Source organism: Ursus arctos, unplaced genomic scaffold (genome assembly GCF_023065955.2).
Source record: "Ursus arctos isolate Adak ecotype North America unplaced genomic scaffold, UrsArc2.0 scaffold_16, whole genome shotgun sequence".
NCBI lineage: Eukaryota > Metazoa > Chordata > Mammalia > Carnivora > Ursidae > Ursus > Ursus arctos.
The window spans coordinates 21,058,248-21,074,307 of record NW_026622830.1 but is presented as its reverse complement, the minus strand read 5'-3'; the positions used below and the strand labels follow the sequence as shown (position 1 = coordinate 21,074,307).

The window sequence follows — 16,060 nt, the reverse complement described above, 5'->3', positions numbered from 1 at the left end:
GTTTTTCTCTTACATAAAGCAAGTCCAGAGGTCAGGACTGGACTGGCAGCTTTCAGATGTCATCAGGAACCCAGGTTCCTTCTGTCATTCTGTTCTGCCATCCTTCTCAACAGGGCCAGGGATATCTGTTTGCTTATTAATGTGCCCCAAGCACATATAAATGTGCCTGGCTTCTATTTTCAAGATTGCCTGATGTCTTGATTGATCCTGGAGTTCCAGTTACTGTGTCGGTATTCCAAACAGCAGGAAAGCAGGAATGGGAGGGGGCAGGGCAGAAGGTGACATATCCCCTCCTGGAAGTTCCAAATCCCCGTTGGTCTTAGGTCTTGACCCAGAGGGAGTCACTTGGGTCACTTGGGTCAAGCTAGGTCATACCTAGCTATAAGGGAAGCTGTAGTTTGTTTTTCTGCCTTTGTTTTTTTTAAGCTCAGTAAATTACCAAGTGTATACGGGTTCTATTAGTAAGGAATCGGAGAAAATGGGTAGGTAACTGGCAGTCTTAACTAGTCAGGATGCTACCAGTTGGCATAGAACATATCTCTTGGGTAGGGATTGTCCAGGCCTTCTCTAGAGTTCCTGAAGTCACTGGTGGCCAGCTCATTCTTCATGGTGCCCACCAGAACCAGCATCATTCCCCAGTCCCCACTGGTGCCGCCAGGGTGATGGGGTGGTTGCACTGACAAAGCACATTGTAGGAGCCATTTTCCCCTGGTGATGGTTGGGTATGCCCATTGGAGGCACTTAAAGCTTCATGGACCTCTCCTTCAACCCATCTGAAATATGGACCTTCCCTGGTACACGGACACTTGACCTGGGGAGCTTCATGCTTTCAGCTCAAACCCTGAGAGGGAACGTGAGCTACCACATCATTCTGTTCTTTTCACTCTGGGCCCTTGGAGAATAGTTGTGTAGCAGAAAGAAGTATTTTTGAGCATCTATATCCCTTTCTTGCTACAAGGCATATTTTCCCACAGATTCAAGGCTGTAAATTAGTTAAGCTAGCACTTAAACACTTTTTTAAATCCATAGTGGTGCTCAGACTCTGAAAGGAGGGGGAAACCCCATGGGAAAGAGAAAATAAATCAACCAGAAGCAACACCTATCATATTGCTTTGCAGTCAGTAGGTGATTAGGCAATGTTTGTGGAATCTCATCGTAACTGAAAAATGAGAATACTGAATTAATTTTGGCTATATTTCAGGTTAAATGGGTTTCAGTGGGCCTATTTCAATGGAAAATGCATTCAAAATTTCAAACAACAGACATATTAAAAACTACTTTTTGGAAAAATAACCTTTAGGAATCTCATCATTTATATTCCAAGTGCTCATCTCTCACTTTTTTCCTTGCCTTCCTCCTCCCAATATTTTCTTACGAAAATTTTCAAACATACAGAAAAGTTGAAAGAACTAGACCATAAATGCTCACATACCTACCACCTAGATTCCGTAGTTAACATTTTACTGTATTTACTTTGTCACTTCTGTCCATCTCTCATTCGTCCATTTTATTTTTTGATGCAAGCAGGAAGTTACAGACATCAGTATGCTTCACCTGAACACTTCAGCGGGAGTATTAGCCTAGAGTTCAATTTAAAAAATAAATAAATAAGAGCACATAGAGTGAAATGCACACATCTCAAGTGCATTGCTTGGTAGATGTAGACAGATACATATTCTGTTGAGGTCCAGAACGTTCCCTCGTGCCCGTCCCTATCAAGTCCCTCTCCCCGCCTCACAAAGGCATCCACTGTTCAAGGTGCATCATGTCTCAGGTGAGCCTCGTCTAGAGCTTCAGGTCACGGACTCAGGCAGCGGGTAAGCTTTGGGGGTAAAGCCTTCACCGAGCACACTGTTTCTAAGATTTACCCGTGTTGTCACGTGCATCAGTACTTTGTTCTTTTTTGTTCCTTAGTAGTATTCCATCGTGTGGGCATATTTTTCCTGTTGACAAACTATTTCAGGTTTTGACTATTGTGAGTGGAGCTGCCCTGAACATTGTTTTCATAGAACATTTTGTGTACAAGTCTTCTTGTGTTTTCATTGTCTCTTGAGTAGTATCTAGGAGTGGAATTGCTGGGTCACTTGGTAGTTGCTCACATCTCGTTTTGATAAGTAGAGTCTTGTAATTCAGTTAAGGGAGGACTTTACTTATATATCATCTAGGCCACTTCTCTCCTTTACAGACAAGGATACTGAGGCCCTAAGAGTTAGATGGGCAAGAGACCTATTCAGAGCCAAGTAGAAGACTTTTTTCAAAGTTCGGACTAGAAATCTCTGCCTCTTAACTCTTTTCTAGTGTTCTTTATGTCATACTTTACTTCTTTCCTCCAGAAGCGGGCAAGGAAACTGGGCTTCTTTCTGAAAGATCATTAACTATTCCGGTTTTTGCTTAGGGAGAAGTAACTGTTAGATATACCCAAATGCAATATATTGTGTTTGTTTCGTATGTTCTGTAATGATCTGGATCTGGTCCTGCTTCTCCAGTGTACATTTTAGTAAATCTTCCAGAAAAATGTTTCTGGAACACAAATCTGATCATACTACTTATTCTCCATTATGTGTTTTGTAGGTCTTAGGGGTTAAAGTCCTGCCTCTAGTTGAGTGTGCAGTGTTCTTGCTTGCTTCTCTTGCTTCATCTTACACCCCATCACCCACCCCCTGCAGCCTGTCCTGTGTTGTGCTCCTTCATACCTCCATGCCTTTCAACCTCTTGTGTTTTGTCTAGAATGGTGTTCCTCCTTTGTCTCTCTGATAAATTCCTCCCCGTTCTTCGGAGGAGACTCTGAAAATTCCCTGATTGATCCAGACCCTCTCAGGGAATCAGTTATTCCTTTTTTATGCATATGTGTCTCTGACGGCTAACTCTTAAAACCATGGTGTTCTCTTAGGATGTCACATTCAGTATTAGTTGAATTTTCCTGGCACACGACTAGATGCTGAAGGTGTAGAGATGAATAAGCTGTGGGCCCCACTTTTGAGGAGCTTGCCATCTATTGTGGAGTTCATACGGCAGAGCGGTGGTTTCGGGGCGGCATCCTTAGTACTCATGTAGCCAGCAGTGTAGGGGAGCTCACCTCCTTACAGCCTTCCAGACATCAACTATTTTGAAATTTTCATCAGATGAAACTACCTCGTTGACTTTATCTGCAACACTAGTGAGGTTGAATGGCTTTTAAATATACTTATTGGGTATTTTTAACTCATGAGGAAGATAATCAAGTTTTATTATAGTGGAACTAATTAGGTCACTTCCTAGCTGTGAAACCATGGGAGGCAAACTTTTTTTCCTGGCTGAGTCTCTAGTTTCTTATCTATAAGATGGGGAGAATAATACACATGTTTCACAGGATTGTCATGAAACTTAAATGAAGTAACACATGCAGAGTACACGCAGGCCCATAGTAGGTTTACAATAAATATCGCCTCTTTAAGTCCTCAGTCTCTAGCCCAGTGCCTGCCACATATTCGGGAGTCAGTAAATGTTTATGAAGACTCGGAATATATGCATTTTGTCTATGTGTCTGGAGGGCTATATATAGATGCTAGCACAGACCCATCTGTCTCGAGAAGAGTGTTTGACTTGACTTGCATCAGTATTCAGCTGGAGTGGCTGAGCACACATGCGTGACTCTTCCTGGGTTACCACATCCCCTGCTAAGCAGATGTCCATTATAATGGAATGTAAAAAAGGAAAAAATAATAATAAAGGCAGAGGAGTGTAATGTTGTGGCTTGATTTGACAGGGCCTCCTGCTACTTCAGCTGCTAGTGCCGGGCATGAAGCAGATTAATCTGTATTCTAGCACACCACTGCTGAAGTCAGGATCGGTTTAATTAGGGTATTTTAAACATCCTGTTTGCATCTAGAGTCTTACCAGAAAGCAGGATGTCCGTCCATTTGGGGGAGTTCAGGGGCAGGTGGGCAGCAAGGATGGGCAATAAAACAGAGATGGTTTTAATTTTAGAAACGAGAGGAGAACGCTTCTGTATGATCTCCTTAAGACAAAAGAGCTAACGGCCTTAGATGTTCCGTGGAAACAAAGGCAGCCCTGCCGCATGGCCTTGAATTTTAAAGTGGCCCTGCAAGATCTTGCCAAGACATGGGCCTGATGGTTGAAGTACAGGGACCATTTCCATCCTAAGAATAGAGCTGTGGCTGACCCGTATCTTTCTTAACCATTTGGGCTGCTGGAAGCCAGGTGCAGGCTCTGAAGCTGGATGTGCCTCAGAGGGGCCCTGAATTCATTGTCCAACCAGCCGGGCTGGGCCAATATTTAGAACCCAGGCTCTCAGGGCACTGATCAGGCTCCATTCTCCATAGTCCAGCATTTGTATTTACGTGATCCCCTCCCCCATCTTTCCAGCCTCATCGCCTTTCATCCTCCCTTCCCTCTGCCACACCGGCCCTTTCCCAGTTCTATGTCCAGACCCCGTGCATTCCAGCTTAATGCCTTCGATGCATGCTTGTCCATCGGCTGAGAATACCTTTGTTCCCATTGCCCCTCCTCCCTTCAAGGCTCTTTTTCTTGCTCTCTTCTCTTCTCCCAGGCTCAGCTCACATGGCATCTTGCATGCCAGTCTTCCCAGACGCCCTCCTCAGTTTCTGCCTCTCTCTCATTCACTACCACTTCCTGTCAAGTAATTTTAGACATGATAGACTGCAAACACCTGGAGGGCAGAGTCAGTGTCTGGATGTCTTTGTCCCCAAAATACTGTATCTTATACATTATAGGGTTCTATTTTATGAATAAATGAATGAATCTGTGTCCGTTCCTGAGTCTGAGACCCCTGGAGGCTGCCTCCTGTGGCCCAGCTCAGCTTGCTCGGGCCTCTTCTTCCCTTTTGGTGGCCTCATGGAACCAAAGCTTCAAGAGCTGCAAGCAGGACACCTCTGACATCTGGAAGCCGTTCTCTTGGCACAGAAGGATAAGGAAGTCATTTAGGGATTGTCACTGTGCTCCCTGTCACCTTCTTCCCCCTGTTCCCCACCTCCCACCCCAATCCCTACCCTGGGAGACCCGTAGGAACTAAATGTGCCAGTAGAACCCAAAATCCTGGCCTCTGTCTCTCTACCAACTTTCCCACAGAGAACTTGGAGCTATGAGATCACAGCCGGTCACTTGCCAGTGTAACACACCCAGCTCTGCGTCACTCCCAGTAGTCTGAGAAAAATGTTTTCCTTTTGTCAACCTGTAGAGCCACCCCTACCCATTCCTTCCTTTTTCCTACCCTATGCCCAACTGAGTTAGGGACCCTTCACACGTGTGCTTTGCATATTCCTCGTGTGCCACATAATTGTGTACTTGATTGTAGCTGTTTATTTCTGAGCCTTGCTCGTAAGATGATGAGCTCCTTTAGGGTGGACTGTCTTCTTTCATCTCTGCAGTCCCAGCACTTGCTCCATTGCCTGGAACGTAGTAGGTACTCAGAAGTTTGAGTAAAGGAGTAGCTGGTGCGTGTACCACTTCGTGCCCTGTAATTAATTGTCTGTGATCACAAAACTCATAAAAGAGAAGGTATTTTTCATTTCCTCTACAGATCATGTGCTGTGTTTTCAGTTCTACAGCAAGATCAAAAGGTAGATGATTACCATGGCCGAGTACATTTATTTTTATTAAAAGGTAGGACCATCTCTGCTTCGATGTGCTGTGTCCTTCAGCTTACTAGTAAATAGCCACTGCCCACCGCAGGCAGTCTTACAGGTCTCCCAGAACTTGTATTATTTGGCTTTGTAGGCAGTCACACATAAGCACTTTATTTTAATTTATTGTGGGATTAAAGAGTCTGAGTGGAGGGGCGCCTGGGTGGCTCAGTTGTTAAGCGTCTGCCTTCGGCTCAGGGTGTGATCCCGGCATTCTGGGATCGAGCCCCGCATCAGGCTCCTCCGCTGGGAGCCTGCTTCTTCCTCTCCCACTCCCCCTGCTTGTGTTCCCTCTCTTGCTGGCTTTCCCTCTCTCTGTCAAATAAATAAGTAAAATCTTTATAAAAAAAAAAAAAAAAAAGAGTCTGAGTGGAGTTGGCCTTGCTCCCTCTTCGGGGTTAGAACAAATCTCGAGTTACAGAAGATAACCCCACCAGCTGAGAAAGTCGGGCCACCTAAGTTCCTGTGTTTCTCAGCACAGGCTAGTGAGGGTGGCACAGGCAGACTGAAACACGTTCGGTGGCGGGCACGCAACCAGGAGGCACCGTAGAAGGAGCTAGGTGGTGATCTACGACAGGTAACAGGTACATGGGCAGGAGGCTCTCGCGATGTTCCTCTTCAATACAGCGAATCTCAAATGAATGTCTGTTGGATGCCTATTGTGCACCTGTCTCATTTGATACAATGGATTTAATAGCTGGAAGGGACAGCCCCATTTTACAAACAGGAAAACTAAGACTTCGTGATTAAACAATATGCCCATGGTTTAGTGAGCACCAGAAGCAGGATTCAAATCCAAGTCTGTCTGATCCTAAAGCCCCACATAAGGTTAATTAAGGCCTTTCTGGAGCAGGTCCTGGGAGTTAGACTTCTTGCTGTACCCATGTGTCTTTCTGAGCAGTGGGCCGCTAGTAAGCCTGGTTGTTAACGGGCCTATGTATGGATAAATAGCTCTCCTCACAGAGAGAGGTGTTGGTAACCTCCTGGGATTTGGACCACCCTTTTTTAAGAAAAAGGATGGGAAACGTTAGTCCATCTCATTCTTCACAAAAACAGCACACACTGTACAAGGCTAGTTGGAGTGACTGCCACAGTCTGGTTTTTACCGTTCTGGAAAGACCTCTGATCTGGGTATACTAGATCATGGGTTCTTAAACAAGGAGCCATCCTGAAGAGATGGGAACATCTGAAACTCCATGGGAATGTTACAGTTGTATATAATACATTTTGCAAGGGATAATATGCATAAGGGTTCATCAGATTCTCAGAAGTTTCTGTCGTGATTTTTTAAAAAGATAAATTGCAGATCTAGATGTCAGTGGCCCACAAAGGTACTTTTGACCTGAGGCAAATCGCATCTCTTAGCTATTGTTTCTATACTCAAAATTCCAGAGGAATTGAACCAAAGATTTCTAATTCTTCTTCCACCTCTGGAAATTCCTGAACTCTAAGTGACCCCAGAGAATCAAGCTTTCAGCCCCCTTGCAGATACCCAGAGGGCTGGCCCATTGCTAATCACCCTTGAGAGGCCCTTAAAGAGATGTGAACTAAGGAGGAGGGGCCAGAACCACCCCTCCAGGCAGTGTCACTAGTTAGTGTCCAAGGCTGGCAGTTGTGTGGAGCAGGGCACCCCGGGCAGACTCACACTGGCCCAGTTTCAGTACTGGCTCGGTAATACTCCACCCAGACCCCGACCTCCCTACCTAGTGACTTGAAATTGTAGATTTGCTTGGCCTTCCCTTCTCGGGAGCCTGGTGAAGTCCTTTAATATGTGTGTGTGTGAGTGTGTGTGTTCTGCTCTCCCTGGGCCCTGCCTTGGAGGTTGTTTCCTACAGTGGGAGTCACCACATCCACCCCATCTGCGTTGACAGCTCCATAGCCGTGCTTCGACTCCATTTTATCCTGTCGAAATGACAGAGCAGCTGAGCCGTGCTGGCCAACAGATAAACCTGTTATCTCCCCTACTCTCTGTGCCAGCAGCTCTTCCCATCTTCTTGGTGCATGAAAAATTGACACCACCTTGGGCCGAAATCTGTTCCTAGGGAGGCTACATTTATTAGTGGCTAATGAAACTGTGTGTGTGTTTAAGTATAAAACTTAGGGTAGCTGAAGTGTTTTCCTACCTGTCAGGCACCAGTGACCTACAGCCAGCCACAGCACCCAGACAGAGAGACGGAAGGTACCTAGGCTCCCTAAGCAGCTTCAGGTCTCCTGAAATTAACAACCTGTTCTTTACGAAAAATCGCAAATAAGTAAATGCCATTTGTTCTTAGTATATACCTCTGTAATAGATCAAGGTATCTCCTGCTCCAGGCTGGGATGAGCTGTAGAAATGCATGCTAATATGATCTAGTGCAAAAAAGATGATTACTCTGTATATTACATTTTCCTCTCTGAAAATTACAGCTCCTGATATCCTCACTGTTTCACCGGCACCCCACCCTCCCTTCTTGTTCAGGCATATAGAGAACATTCTCTTGCAACTCTTTCCCCTCCATCTTAATCAGCAAGATTAAAAGGGAAGTTTGAGAAGTTCTGGTTCAGTATTTGCAGAACTGCCTAAAACCCAAAGTCTCTTCTTTATTTGGACTCTGGTAGAAATCACCTCTGGAAAGAGTAATTCAGTAGAAGAGAGAAGAGGGGTTGTTATTCACGTCTTAACTCCATATGGCCTTTTGCTTCATTTTCTCTCATTAAAATTGTTGAATTTTTTTAAAATCCACATTTACATAGTGCCAGTCTTTTGGACAGAATGAGCCCCACATGAAGCACATTGTCAAGCTTTGCATGGTTTAGTTTCTGGTCTCTTTTATCTTTCTTCTTTAAAAGCTTTGATGGTTACCTTTTATATCTGGAAAGCATGTAACAACATAGTAGGAAAGCTTACTGTTCAGAGTCAGGCATCTTGGGTTCAAACCTAAGCTCCCACGACTGACTGAAGGACATGACCTTAAGTAGGTTGATTAACCTCTCTGAGCCTTGGATTCTACATTTATAAAAGAGGGATGATAATGGTACCTTTCTCATAGCTTAGTAGTGAGGATTCGATGAGAAAATTGTGTACAGACTCAAGCCTACTGTCATAGATACACAATTGGTGACAGTTATTATTGTACCCCACTTACTTTCAACTAGGTATTTGGAGCTGCTTATAGCAAAACAATATGGTGATACTAAACCTTAGCTTTGAATAAGAATTTGTCAAAACACAAATGTCAAACTGGGGAAAATATTTGCAGCGTATATGACAAAAGGATAATATTCTTAATTTACAGAGAGCTCATAGAAATCAAATTGGCAATAAGGCCAGACAGTTCACCCAGAAAGCAATACAAGTGGTCAGTAAATATCAGAAAAGCTGCTTAACCTCGTTCATAACAAGAACAAAAACATGCTAATCAGAAGAAGATCCCACTTTTCACCCACTAGGTTGTCATAATTTTTAAGTCGGATGGTATCCGATCTGAGTTAGGATATGGGAAAACAGATACTCTTTATATGTAAGAGTATAAATACATATATTTTTATATATGAATGTACATATGTACACCCATAACTATTATATATATGTATATACGTATTTATATAGGTATATAAAATTTTCTTCCATTCTCTGCATGTGTGTGTGTGTGACATTGAGAGTGGACATAGAATTGGTATAAACTTTTTGGCAAATAATTTGTCAGTGTCTTTCAGTATATTCTATGTGAATACGTTTTGACACACCCAATTTCACTGCTGGGAATTTGCTGTAAGAATACACGTGCCAGGATATGCGTACATGAATGTTTATTGCAGCATTGTTTCTAACAGCAAAAACAAAACAAACAACCAAAAACTGGAAACCACCTAAAATACTCATGATTGGGCAGGGCACTAGTTAAAATTATGATAAATAAGGTCAGTGGAATTCTAGATAGCCATTAGAAATGAAGTATGTACTGATATGGAAAGATACATATATATGTGTGTGTGTGTATATATATGTATGTATTTTTTTTCCTCTCCTCTAAGAATGTACACAAGGTACCTTGTAGGTTTTTTCCCCTGGGAGAGAAGAAAAGGATAATAAGAAGGGTAGGGGAAAAGACAAATATTAGGTGTTCAATAAATATTTGTTGAATGCGTTTTATAACTTTGTGTATAGTCTGGTTTTTACCATGTGTATCCATTACTTCTATTTTATTTTATTTTTTAAAGATTTTATTTGAGAGAGAGAGAGAACACAAGCGGGGGGGGGGGGGCAGGGCAGAGGGAGAAGCATACTCCCTGCCAAGCAGGGAACCCGACATGGGGCTCGATCTAGGACCCTGGGATCATGACCTGAGCCAAAAGGAGATGCTTAATTAACCGAGCCACCCAGGCGCCCCCATTATTTTTATTTTAAAATCCATTAGTGAATCATGGAGGGAATCACTAATAAGGCAATAAAAGAAATTGCTTCCTATAGTTGAGCATAAACTCATCTTTGAGCTTCCCAATAGCTGAGGCAAAGAGGGAACCCTGATTAGCATAAAAAATTCATCAGGAAAGAGAAACATTATCCTGATCTTCATTTCTAAAGGGACTCTAGCGCCAAGGGTTGGTTTAAACTCAGATTTCGTCTTGTCTCTCCCCAGCTTAAAATTCATGGGTGGATCCTTGCCACTTTTTTTCATGATCCACCCTTTGCCACCTAACTGGCCTCCCCTCCTCCATGTGGATATGACACTCCATCCAAACTGGCCTTTGCATGTATTGTTTCGTTGGCCTGCACGCTCTCTCCCCTTCTCTACCTGGTTGTCAGCCATAGCTGTTGTATTGGGGCTTTTTGAAGATTTTCAGTTGTTACCTACAGTGGGAATCCTTTTAGGTCACATATGCCTTCTCTGTGCCCCCAGGTCCCCTGTGCTTACCTCAGTGATGGGACTCGTCACACTGCACTGTTACCAATGTTTTGTTTCTGTACTAAATAAGGAGCTCCTTGAGATTAGGGATAATGTGTTGTTTGTTTGGGGGCCCTGAGCACCAAGTGCTTGCCAGGCACAAAAATGAGCAAGTGGTCAGTGAATGATTGAGTCATCTGAAGTTTGAGTTCTGCCTCTTTCACCAGTTAGCTGTGCAGACCGGTCACTGCGCTCTTTGCTCCGTCTGTACAATGAGAGATTTGGCCCAGATAATCTGTGAGAACTCTGGCTGATTTCCTTTTCTTCCTCTGTGGTTGTCAGGTTGTCATATATACACATGGAGATTGTTGCCAGTTACTATGCTGAGTAATTTCAAAGTTTCAGAACTGAGCTGTTAGAGTTCACTGCACTGATTATGGACTGTCCCACATCTGCTCACCCGCTGAAGAGATCAGAGCCTCAGACTGGGGGAACTGATTATGTCCCCTACTCTGCCTTTCTCTCCTCTCCTTGGCATGCATAGAGGTCAGAGGACTTTCCCTGACATGTGCCTCCAATGATGACCTTGTCTTACCCTACTTTCTCACCCTGAGCTGAGCCGTTTGGTTCACTGCCCTTCCCCTGGGTTTTTGCCTTCCGGTGAAGACAGGTCCTGTGCCGTCCACTCTCTGCTTCCTGCACTCACCCCTTCCTATTCCCTGTTCTCTACTCCCTTCATTTTGTTCAGGGTGGAGATTATACCACCACAAACTGAGCTTCACACGAAAGTTGAAAGATATTGGGGCGAACCTGGGGCATTGTTTGGGGACCAGGGAAGGATATACCAATGAAAAGAGCAGAGTAAAATTCCTGCCTTTGAGGAGCTGATACTCTAATTGAAGGGAGATGGTGAACAGAATAAGTAAATAATACAATGTTGTGGAAGATAATCATGCTGAAGAGAAAAATAAAGCAGCTAGGACTTGGAACTGGGTATGTCAGGGTGTTGTGTTTTCAAACGGGTGATCAAGGAAAAGCCTCATCGAGAAGATGGCAGCTGAGTATCACTGGGCGTGAAGATGGAGCCGTGCCGGTCATGTGGGGAAGAGCGTTCCAGGTGGAGGAAACAGCAAGTGCAGAGGCCCCAGGACAGGCGCTTGCCTGACATTAGAAACAGCGTTTAGTCCGAGCGAGTTCGGGAGCCATCAGAGGGCTTTAAACAGAGAAAAGATGGGATCTGACTTTGGGTTTTAAACTAAAAGATCGTTCTGACTGCTCTCTGGAGATTAGGCCAGAGGGAGCGAGGGTGGAAGCAGAGAATATTGAATTAAATACTCCAAGCAAGGGATGACGGTGGTGTGGACCTGAGTAGCCGCTGTGGGGGCAGCAGGAAGAAGAGGTGGGATTCTGTGTATAACTTGAAGGTAAAGCTGGCAAGGTTTCCTGTGAGACATGTGAAAAAGGAGAGAATAAGGGACGTCTCCAGTTTCGGCCTGAGGAACTGGACAACGTGGTTGCCAGTAACTAGGTGGAAAAGACTGGGGAACAGGTTTGAGGAGGCAGCTCAGGAGCTGGATTTGGGATGTGTTCAGTTTAAAGGACCTGTTGACAACCACGCGGAGAGAGCAGGTAGACAGGTGAACACGTGAGTCTGCTTTCAGAGGACAGAACTGGTGGTTTTTAAAGCTGCGGGACTAGTGTGGGGCTTCCCAGGGAGGTGAATGTAGATAGAAGACAGGATGCTGGACTAGCTCCAGCAGTACGAGACTGGGGACATGAAGAGGCAGGAATGCTTCTGACATAAATGAGGGGGAAACAGCCATGTCTGTGCTGTGGTGAATGCCTACCGGTGGCTTTAATTAATAGGTGACTTTTTGAGAACTCAAGGGAAGTTTGACATGTGAAGATGTTCTTCAGTCACTTTTCAGATAGAGTATTTGTTGCCCACGCTCTGGGCATTATCTCAAAATAAACTTCACTCTGTCATTTCTCCACGACTAGACTTCTGCTGCCTCCTTTTCAAGGTCATTATTCTTGATTTTTAAAAATTCTTTTTAAAGAAAAGAATCTCTTCACAGCTAAAACTTATAATATACCCTTCAATTACCCTCTTCTGCCCAAGGTAGAAAAATAGTAGCTCATAACAGAAGCCTGTGGGTTATGTGAACTGAAAAAGCATTGTTACCATTTTGAAGTACTTACTGGCCAGCTGCTTTCAAACTTAAAGGAGTTTCAGCTGCACCAGAGTGGAAGTGATAACCCCGGCACCCTATCGTGTCTCTTACTTCAGTTCTGGGATGTTTATGTGGTGAAATTATGAGGTAATTTGAGAACGCGATAGAACACATCTTGTTTGTTCATTATATCCTCATCTCATAGCAGACATTCATACTCTGTTCACAGGTTATTTCTGTAAATGGGGGATTAGTTTAAGATTCTGTTGTGGACAATAAAAATCAATTAATTCCAGGCAGACTAGAAGTTCTAACTTAGTTTTGATTCACTTGCTCAAGGTGTCCTTGAAGATATCCTCCCTTTTGAATACGTTTCTTGTGCAGCCTGTGAAGATCAGTTCAGGTTTCCAATGCCATAATTTAAGTTCTTGTCTTATTAATCAATAGCAGCAGTCAGGGAAGGCCTACTTATTCCTCCTCCAATAGAACCAGACCAGGCTTGAAGAGAGGTAATAATTACCGCTCTGATCACAGCATGTTCCCTTTTCTCTTTCCCAACCCAGAGCATGTCTGTTCGATCCTGGCTTCCCTCCTGCGGAACCTAAGAGGGCAGCAGCGAACCCGGCTTCTGAATAAATTCACTGAAAATGACAGTGAGAAGGTGGGTGTGCCTGCTGCACGGTAAGGCCGGGCCCGGGGCTGGGGGGCCGGAAGGGCTCTTTACCTGATGCCATCTGGGGTTGCTGAGCTGAGTGCTCCTGCCCTAAAATATCTTCTCCAGCATGGCTTTGGGCCTCGTGTTTTACTGTGACTCTGCCTCTCCTCTCCAGATACATCCTTCTGGGAGTAGTAGCACTTTGGGATGCCGACAGCTAGTACCTCAGGGAGATTTTTAGACCCAGTGAGAGTGGGTTGTAATAGGATTTGGATTGGGTGTTGCACAGCATGGCAAAATCATCAAGAACCATGGGCTTTGGATTCAGACATCTGGATTTGAGGCTGGTTTTGCTATTTTCAACATGTGTGCCATTCTGAGCCTTGTTTTCCCTGTCTTTGAAATGGGCATGTTAATTCCCATCTTGAAGAGTCAAGGAGAGGAAGACTAAATGAGGCCTTCCTAGGTGGCAGTGATGGAAGGTTCTGGTATGGACATAGGGAAGGGAGAGCCTGTCCTAGATGGCCTTTGGGATAAGGGAATGATCACGTAAATGAGATTAGATGCATCGTTTGCATTGTGATTTAGCATGCCAAACCGTAAGAGTTTTAACAGTAACAAGAGCCAGCATGTGTTTAATGACTGGGGGGCTCAGCAGGTCCATTTTGTTGTTGCATGTATTCTCCCAGCACTGTGGGGTTTACCCTCTGTGTGGCTTTCGTCCACATTTGCAGGTGAAGAAACAGGCTTGGAGGCATCATATTACTTGCCCATGACCACGGTCTACCGCTAATTACGAATTAGATCATTCTAGATGAATAAAATTAAGGGCCAAAACCCCTTTTATAACTTACCGTAATTTTTTTCCTTTCTGTGTCCAAGGAAAGGTGGAAAGTTTGTTCTCCTTCAGAGAGAGTTTATGACTGTCTCTCTCTGAGCTTGTGTCTGACCGTTTTTTCCAGCCTCACTAGCAGCATAGCAGGGAAGAGGCCATCGTGAGGTTAGGCACAGAACACCTTAGCAATCATGTCACCCTGGTGACATTTAATATCTGTGCTTCGGTTTCTTCATCTTTAAAATTAGGGTCACTATCTTTCCTGCCTACGTTCTCAGGCTTTTTTAAGGTATAAGGAAATAATGGACACGAAAATACTCCATAAACTGAAATATATAAGCTCTTGGGGTCGTCATTGTTATCCAGAGAGGATTTGGGCACAGTCCTTTTGGACTCTGATGCCGTGTTGAAGCACCATCTGCTGTTAACCACTATAAGCTCTTGAGTAAATATCAGGGTTGCCAAGAGCCATGGTGGTGCCAGCTAGTAAAGAGATAGTTTAGAAATCTAGGCTGGTTTCATGGTGTTTGTTCAGTCTTTTGGAAGTCTTAGGGAAAAATGAAACTTTTTCAAACCCACCGAGTGTTCCTCAGGCCATGTTTGAAGCATGACTTTTGCTAAGTTGAAAACTGATTTTTAAGTTATTGCTGAGCAGAAGTCAGGGCCTTTTTTTAAGTTGCTGAAAGAGTTTTTTTCGTGTACTCTCTTCTGACTCGAAAGCAACTAGAGAGATTTTACTCAGACCTTTTTAAAAAAAGATCAGCTCTGGGGTAGATTCTGAACATGAAAGGTTTCAGTTGGAAGAAAGAAATTTCTGTAAAGTTCTAAGTGAATACCAAGTATGTAACTTCAAGCTCCTTCTCTTTGCAAAAACAGACTTGAAGTTTTATTTATTTATTTGTTTTTAACAACTCAAATTCACGGGAGCCCTCAAAGGGCTGGGAATGCAGCGTCCTTTGGGGAATGGGGCTGTGTTCAGACTGCACCCATCCCAGGTGTTGGCATGTTCTGCCCCAGCTCTTCAATCCATTCCTGCCGTGTTCCTAAGCAGAGCTCATCCCTGATGTCAGAAGTGGGAGAGTGGGTCTCCTATTGTAAGGAGTGACAGTGAGATGAATGGGAGCCCCACTGTTCTCTTGCCTTGGTATTCTTTTTCCTTCTCACTCATGTCTGAAATATCTCTCTTTCAGGTTGACAGACTGATGGAGTTGCATTTTAAGTATCTGGACGCAATGCAGGTGGCGGACAAGAAGATTGAAGGGGAAAAACATGTACGTATCCCTGCCTGTCTTTTGCCGACTATCGACTTGCATTCCATTTGGGTCCCTTTGTACCTCCTCTGTCCCCATGGTACAGGCAAGGGCACAGGTACCACCTCTCCTCACGTGCCACCTAACCTGTTGTTAGGGCAGAGCAGGTGACAGTCAGCCAGTGGTTATACCTGCTCTTCTAATAGGAGTGCATGTCCTTTAAGAGGGAGGACATGTCGGATTGATCCCTGTCCAGCCGGGGCGTCTGGGTAATACCGTGAGTACCCTTGACATGAGCTCCCCTTAAATAAAAGTCTGGCCAGAGTGCAGTGCAGTGACTTGGTACCACGTTGGCACAGCTGGCAGAGTGCGTCTTGGTTTCACACTCCTCCTGGCTTCTGTAGTCAGAAGGGAAGTGTCCGAGAGAAGGGTGATCATGAGAGATAAGAACTGGAAGGAAAGTTCAAGGTCACTCATTGACGGATGAAAAACTGGAGACCTGAAGAAAGGAGGCTGAGATGCCTCGCAGCAAAGCCTGCGTACCAGGCTCCAGAGGACTGAGCCGAATCTCTTCTGCTCGTGGCTGCTGAGAGAAATGAAACCCGTCAGGTTTTTTTATTGAGGGGCTGTGCTTGCTGT

At 44.4% G+C, this 16,060-nt stretch overlaps 1 protein-coding gene across 3 annotated transcripts in view; it reads left to right on the top strand.

Moving 5' to 3' along the window:
- Positions 1–16,060, top strand: part of CTNNBL1 (catenin beta like 1) — a 158,212-nt gene that overhangs the window by 114,909 nt on the left and 27,243 nt on the right. For all 3 annotated transcript variants that reach the window (XM_057312532.1, XM_057312530.1, XM_057312531.1), the window contains exons 12-13: positions 13,245–13,342; positions 15,362–15,442. In XM_057312532.1, the coding sequence (XP_057168515.1) occupies positions 13,245–13,342; positions 15,362–15,442 (179 nt within the window). The remainder of the gene's footprint in view (positions 1–13,244; positions 13,343–15,361; positions 15,443–16,060) is intronic.